The sequence below is a fragment of the Sinocyclocheilus anshuiensis genome, unplaced genomic scaffold (assembly GCF_001515605.1).
Source record: "Sinocyclocheilus anshuiensis isolate Anshui unplaced genomic scaffold, SAMN03320099.WGS_v1.1 scaffold2308, whole genome shotgun sequence".
NCBI lineage: Eukaryota > Metazoa > Chordata > Actinopteri > Cypriniformes > Cyprinidae > Sinocyclocheilus > Sinocyclocheilus anshuiensis.
In genome coordinates, this window is record NW_015546032.1 from 62,810 (window position 1) to 71,081 (window position 8,272).

The following is an 8,272-nucleotide window of genomic DNA, read 5'->3' on the forward strand; positions in this document are numbered from 1 at the left end:
GACTAGGAGGCCATGGCAGAGCAGGCAGACTAGGAGGCCATGGCAGAGCAGTCAGACTAGGAGGCCATGGCGGATTTGGTAGCCCAGGAAGCCACGGTGGAGCAGGTAGTTCAGGAGGCCATGGCAAAGCTGCCTCCGAGGCTGCGGCCAAAGCCCTCCCTGGGCTTAACTGGGGATCCAAAGCCCTCCCTTGGTTTAACGGGGGTCAGGAGCCCTCCCTGGGCTTAACGGGGGATCAGGAGCCCTCCCTGGGCTTAACGGGGGATCAGGAGCCCTCCCTGGGCTTAACGGGGGATCAGGATAGCGCTTACGTGGCGCTGGCACTGGAGGGTGCTCTGGCGGAGCAGGCACAGCAAAGCACTTACGAGGAGCTGGGACTGGAGTGAGCTCTGGGGCTGGAGCCAACACTGGAGCGAGCACTGGGGCAGGAGCCGACACTGGAGCGAGCTCTGGGGCTGGAGCCGACACTGGAGCGAGCTCTGGGCCTAACGGGGAAACACGAGCCCTCCCTGGTCTTAATGGGGGATCTGGAGCCCTCCCTGGGCTTAACGGGGGATCAGGAGCCCTCCCTGGGCTCAACGGGGGATCAGAAGCCCTCACTCAGCTAGACTCGGGGATTGGGAAGCGCGTACGAGGTGCTGGCACTGGAGGGCGCTCTGGAGGAGCAGGCACAGCAAGGCGCTTTCGAGGAGCCGACACTGGAGCGAGCTCTGGGGCTAGAATGAAGGCAGAGAACAGTCCTTTTCTCTTCATCCTCCTCCTTGGGTTATGGGGAAACTGGGCAGCCGGCGGGCTTGTCGTTGCGGTGACCGGTGGGCTTGCGTCAATGGCGGCCGGCGGGCTAGAGAGAGCCGCGGCCGGCAGGCTTGACTTCGCAGCGGCTGGCGGGCTTGACAACGGCGCGGCCGGCAGGCCTATCTTTGGAGTGGCCGGCGGGCTGGAGGAGAGCCGTGGCCTGGCGGGCTTGACATCGGAACGGCCGGCAGGCAGGACAGAGCTGCCGCCGGCGGATGCCGCAGCTGGTGGGCTGGTTCTGGCTCCCAGGAATACTCAACGAAGGGGAGATCCATGCAAGCTAAGGCGGCGAACCAAGTGGCAATTTCCATAGCTGCGAGGAAAACAAGGAAAACAAAAAACTTTCAAAATGGAAAAAAACAGGGAGAAGAGGCGCTGCTCACTTTCAGTCTGGTCTGGTATTTTGTCACAGTTGCACTACTGAGAGGAGTGCGGAGCGAGGAACGAAGGAGACGAGGAGTACATCAATCTAGAGAATTTTAATGACATCAAGGAACCAAGGAAAACTCCCGTAGCACAGGTTGACATGAACAATACCGGACGCTGAACTAAAAACAGGGAACACTATTTAAACACATGACAAGACAAGGGGAAGACAAGACACACCTGGGATCAATGGACATAAACAGGGAACACCTGGAATTAAATCAACATAATCAGGACAGGAACAGGAAACTAACCAAATATGGGCAAGGAGGATACAAAATACACACAAAACACGGAACAAAGTCTGACAGCTTGCAAGCTTCTTTCTCGCATTTATTTGCATGCAGAATTGTAATATCTACATGCTGATTTGCAAATGCTCAGAAGAACAGACCAGTGTCAATTTCGAAAGGCAAATGTTCTATGAATGTTCTTCTGGGTTTTAACACTGTAACCTCTTATCACATCGTGCTTTAAAAGCACTCCTGTTCATACGGCCTGAGCGATCTGAAGCAGAACTTGATCTGTAAATGCAAAACTAGTCCATCCAATCTACTGGTGACCCACTTGCCAAAAGCGTTCTCGTCGAGTCTCTGACAGTTGTGCTCGCCCATTGTTTTGGATCCTCAAGTGGTGCATTAAGATGGAAATGAAAGGCTGGTGGCGCTGCCATTTAGAAAGTGAGTCACGCAGCGCTCGATGGCCATCTCTCGTGCCCAGATGTCAGATCTCATAGCTGAAACTGCATGTCAGGAGTCCTGGCTTAGAGAGAGGAACGTCTGGAGCTGTTATTAGAGGGTTATTAGAACACGGAAAGAAAGAGATGCTTGTGAACAGATCTCGCATCTATAATCACACACAAGAAAACATTAGAGTTCAAACGGCTGTAAAAGCCTCACCTTGTTTAGCTGTGTTCATGTGAGCAGCTCACGAAACTCATGATGCCAGACAGCCTATATGGCAAATAACAAAATGACTTAATACGGCTTGTGACAACAGGCCAAATGAATGAATTCTACCTGGCAGCATCTCTCTACTAGTAGTGAAGCTGCTGGATTTAGTTATTAAGAAATATATGCTTGAACTTTTCAGTTTCTAAGCTATTTTATTGAGAAATCTCAGAACAGTGTTGACAATACAGTACCGCGCTGAATGATTCCGTGCATGCGCGATCTGCACGTGATGTACGCGCTACTGTCTGTAGCCTATGTGTGTGTGTTAAAGTGCAGCAGCGCATTAGATTAGAACAGCGATTAACTTACCTGTACAATAAGCTGTTTAAAACGTGCATTCTCCTGTTCAATTTCGAGCATCCAGTAATATAATCACACATGTCTTGTGGAGCGCTTTCAGAGTATACATTTATTTGTCATTTTACTTGTTTGGAAACGGAGCGTAAATGTGGAAGTCCTTCAAAGGTTTCTTATCCTGTTGCGCCCTCTATAGGACCAGCGACTAGTCAACGTCAAGCTTAAAGCGTCATGGCAGAGCATTGAAGTCGACTAGTCGATTAGTCGGTGCAACCCCTATCACTTACAGACATTTTTTGAGAGTTATAAGCACAAAATCTAGCATTAAATGACTAGCAGGTGGTCATTCTGTCATGCTGCTGATGTTTCTACAGCAGTCGGTTCAAGAGTCTTGAGCAGAAACAGGTGAAACTGAAAACTGTCAGTGGTGAGACAGAGACTCCAAACGGTCACCAGGAATGTTTCTGTCGCTCTTCCCAATCAATCTGGCAAATTTCACAACTGTCGTCCAAGTGTTTCTGTGGGCAGCCATAGACTTCAACAGCAGAAGAACAACAAGCAAACTAACAGATGGTGCTTGGCATCTAATGAAGTTCTGTGAATGCTGGAATAAATGTAGCCCGAGAGAAAAAGAAAGAGACACATCTGAATTTACTGCTCCTGTCCTACCTCAGACAAACCTGGTTTTGCTCATTTCTGTGGGAAATCCTGTAGTTTAAATGATGGGAAGATGACACATACACTGCAGGTTAATTTCACATTATTATAAAAAAATTGTGTATATGAAGATTATTCATGAATATCAGGCCAGAAAACATCAGTTCACATGTTTTTTTTTCTCACAGGTGTTACTCTGATCAACTGCCTTTCCTAATACAGAAGCCACATCCTGAAATACCATAAACCCATCCACAGCACTGAGCTCGTCATTCATTACTTTGGAAGAACAGCTCAAACCAAAAATGCAAACAATGCCTGATCTGCAGATGAAAACCACAGAGAAACGACACCCCCCCCCCCCCCCCATCTCAAAAAATATATTTTATATAAAAATATATAAAATATTTTTCCATCTCAAAAATATATCTAAATTACGACCTATTCTCTCAATGACACAACAACCATTCTGATCCACTGCTGGAACAGATGCAGATCATTTTACATCAGCTACAAAATGCATCAGCTTCCACAGCCAGGTAAAATCAATGGTTGATCTTCGCCAGAACACACCTGTTATGAATTAAAGATAAACAGGCTCCAAATATTGTATAATCAAGAAAAAGTGACCTTAAACTGACACTAGTGTTGTTTTTGGCGGCCTGTTTTAATTTTAGTTTTAGTCTAGTCTTTGTGTGAAGCTGTCATTTTAGTTTTTATTAGTTTTAGTCACGTTCATACTCTTTTTAGTCTAGTCAAGTTTTAGTCAACGATAGCTTGATTTAAAACTTTGAATTGAATAAAAAATGACAAGGAGGCTAAGCAGTTAATAATAAAATAAGAACAAATCAAGAAATTACTAATGATAGCACAAATTAAAAAAATCACGATAGGCCAACAAATGAAATAAATAGCTTTTTACTTTTTCGGGTAGGTCTAACACACAGTAGGGCTATTAAAAGAATTTTTTTTTTTTTTTTACCAAATATCCAAATAATGTTTAATCATAGAAAGCTATTATTATCAGAGGACACATGAGCATAACGGTTAGCAGATCAATAATAATAATAACGTGACTAAACAAGACAAAATAACGTTATAACATTTCGTTTCGTCTCGTTTTGGTCAACGAAAATGAAGAGACATTTTAGCATAGTTTTTATTTTGTAAACCACATTTAGTCTCGTTTTTATTCGTCAACAATATTGCATTATACATTTAATTATAGTCATCGTCACATGACCAGCATTTATGTTGCGTCTCGTCTCGTTTTTGTCACGTGATAAAGGTTCGTTGACGACGATATTTAGTCATAATTTTCGTTGACGAAAGCAACACTAACTGACACCTTAGTTTTCAGAAAGGCTCAGTTCTGCATCTTACCGATATGTCAAGATTCCGTGTCAAGTGACCAACAACATGTGATTTCAACCTCTGCATCTCAAAGATCTTCTGCATAAAAGCACAAACTGTGGCGGCTCCATGACATCCACCCGCACTCTAATGTTCAATCCTGGATGGAGCTCAAAGTCTCTCAAAACTTAATCTTACAGTTTAATCAATGTAGTAACACATCTGCTTAATTACTGACATTATATTTTTCCCCCAGCGTTTTTCTCTGTTATCCAAACATCACATGGGGTTTTTAGTTCCTTACCAAGCTGCTTTTGGCTTTCACATTAGAGATGTTATGTACTATGTAGAATGTGTTGTGCATAAATATTATGCCACGACTTTCAATGAACTCCTCAGATAATCTGCTTAGTGTTGAGTGATGTGATCGACATTTTAAACTTGTTGTTTATATGCATCATTTAACCACCGCAGTGATACACATCACTAAATAGTAATTAGGCTAGTAATTAGTCACTACACCAAATTACTATACATTGAACAAAACTTTATAATTTCCCATATTACCACAAGACAAATGAATGACTCAAATTAATGAACAATTTAATTATAACAACAAATTATACAACTACTGTGTGTCCAACTTTACCTGCATACATACAGCACACTCACATAAAGTGAAATAAACTATATAGCAGATCTCGAATACTTCATTGTTTATATTGTGGCAAAATGTAAACTATATTATTGCATAGCTCTATTCTGATAACTGTCTGCTTTAAGACATGGCAATATTAAGATATTGTAAACACTAACATTGTGATTTTCTAAAAACCTGCTTTGCAACAATGTGTATTATGTGTGTGTGTATTAGGAAAGCACTAAACTCGACTGTGACTCCACAGGCGCTTGAGAACATCATCCAGAGAATCAGAGAATCCCATCAGCCCGAGCTTCTCAAAGCATCACACCATAACAGCTGATTTGCATTGCATTTCTAGTCTAGTCTTTCAGGAATCGTGGTTAGTGGGTTATTTCCACGAGTCTGCAGTGATCTGAGCCGGTTAGTCTTTGTGACGAGCATCATTCATGTTCACTCATTCGAGTCGGCGTCTCTGACACTCATTTAGCCGTAAACGACCATGAAATGTGGCACATAAAAGCTCTATTGTTTTACAAAGGTGTGATTCTGACACATTACACAGGTGATCAAGCATAGCACAGTCATTTCAGCGCAACACTGAGAGCCATGCACGCACACACACACACAAATACACACGCGCACACACACACATACACACACACGCGCACACTCACACAAATACACACACTCACGCACACACATACACACACACACACACACACACACACACACGTTTGTTTCTGTGAATTGTGGGGGCTTTCCATAGACTTCTATTCCTTTTATACTGACCAAATTATATTTTTTATACCCTAACCCAACCCTAACCCTACCCCTTACAGAAAACCTGTCTGCATCGTTACACTTTCAGATAAACATAATTTACTATTTTTAATCATTTTTTTTCCCTCGTGTGGACCGCAGGCCATTCCCTAATGTCAAAAATTTCAGGTTTTACTATCCTTGTGGGAACATTTGGTCATGCACTCTCTCTCTCTCTCTCACACACACACACACACACACACACACGCACACACACAGCACAATGCATTACTGTAAGATCCCTCAGACAGTTATGTAATATCAGTCCATAACAAACGCTGTTCTCACCCAGCTGCAGCTCCATGACGTTCATCTTATTTTCAGATGGGTAGAGGATCTTGGGAGGCTTGTCAGTCAGCGGTGCTGTGCGAGAAAACAAACAACAATGCAAATGATTAGTTGCATGACAATGCTGTCCATCTGTCTCTGATAGAGCTGCAGAATTACACGTTAAATCCTAAACGACAATGATTCGGCTGGATATGAACTGTTTTTGACATGCATAGTATCTCAACAAAAATGGAGTGAATCACCTTTTGAAAGTAATTTGAAGCTTCATATACAGAATGTATTACGTAACTCCATATTCCACCCAGTCTGACAGCCTCGTTCTCTCATCTGAGGTCACAGTGGACGGGCTACTTTATTTTGACTTTTTCTGTTCTCTGATGATGCATTTCAATAAACAAACATGGCCACATGCATTGGTAACAATTACTTACTGATCTTAGCAATGATAAAATTGCCATTATAGTATAGCATTAAATTTGATATCTGCTATTCCACTATCTTGTTAATAAACATGAATCAATATTAGTATGTAAAAGCTTCAAATAAACAGACACATCAGTAATGATTCGTCGTCTATGTTTTTCTATAATTAGACATACTAGCTACAAAAATTAATATTTTGTAAACTTTTAATTTATATTTTTGATTTCTGCCTTTCTAGGCCTATACATTGATTCACATAATTCACACTTTTTGTTAACTGCCTTACAAGTATGATCGTATCCAAATGAACAAGTGGATAGAAATAAAATTTAAATACACAACAGACCCAAAAACAATTAGACATACCAGTTTTTACACATTTGAAATGACATTCATACATTACATTGTGTAAAATAAATTAAAAATTAAAATTGTTTTAAAATGATTGTGTATTTAAAATGTACCAGTGAAGAGCATTTACACTACCATACTTTCTCTTAATCAGACCAGTCTGAAAAGTTTGTTTAAACTGTCTGTAATGCATTTTCACACTGAAAGTCATCAGATCTTCAAACAAAAACTGTGAATGCATAAAAGTGTCACTTCATGAACAAAAACACAAAACAAGATGCATTTTTCATGTATTTATTAAAGGAAGTAATATAAAACACTTTGTAAACTCTTACAATTTTTTTTCAACTGCTTACATTTTCAAAACTTTGTCTCTTTTTAAAATATTTTTACACACAAATCACACACATTCAAAATATCACAAACACATCTCAAAAGCAAACATTTGCAAACAGCTTTGCCATAATATTCATTCCTGTTAGATTGTTGTGTGTTACATAGAGAATTGTGTGTTGTGTTTTGCAAAAAGTGTTTTATGAAATTGAAAACTGAGTCAAAGACAGAATTAGTGTATGGTTTTGTAGATTTGGTGTGTGCTTCTGCTGTTTGAGTGTTAGCTTTCAGAAACTGTGACAAGTGAAGATTCTGTGTGTAAGCAGATGAAAAAAACTGTATAGCAACTCTCTCAAAAGCGTCTCGGCTTCAGTTCGCTTCAATACGACATTACGTTCAATATTGGTATAAATGCACTCTATAAAAACCATCATGAGGAATATCAGAACTGAAGACACTCCATCAATGAAGGTGCTAAACTACGGTGGATTACACTGTTGTAACGCTCAGCCTAAATAAGGCAGGCTACACAAATAAAGTTTGTTCTTTTTACCTCTTAACAGTGGGGTTGAAGGAATGCAGGTACAAAAAATAACTACCAAAATAATAAATGCCAACCCAAAGTGTATTTCACAAGAAGACAAGCACGTTGACGCTGTCCTGTGAGGAAATCCAACTCAAATAGTCCAACAAACTTGACCATTCCACGCTGAACGCTGAGCAATGTTCACAGCAAATAACAGCAGCATGTAGGAGACGATCGATCGTTGTGTATCCCCAAGTGAGCACATTGAGCGTCGCCCATGAACGCCGCTAACCGGCTTCTTTTATCGGACGTGTCAAATCATCTGATCGATGTGACGTCACGGGGATTCCCTGGCGCGTTGCGAGCGAACTCTCGCGAGAAGAAACAGGGTCCACCACTGCAATA

At 41.5% G+C, this 8,272-nt stretch overlaps 1 protein-coding gene across 1 annotated transcript in view; it reads right to left on the reverse strand.

Annotated features, from left to right (window-relative positions):
- Nucleotides 1-8,272, reverse strand: part of LOC107698784 (interleukin-1 receptor accessory protein-like 1-B) — a 115,342-nt gene that overhangs the window by 58,612 nt on the left and 48,458 nt on the right. Inside the window, exon 7 of the mRNA XM_016499892.1 lies at nt 6,232-6,306. Coding sequence (XP_016355378.1) covers nt 6,232-6,306 — 75 coding nt within the window. The remainder of the gene's footprint in view (nt 1-6,231; nt 6,307-8,272) is intronic.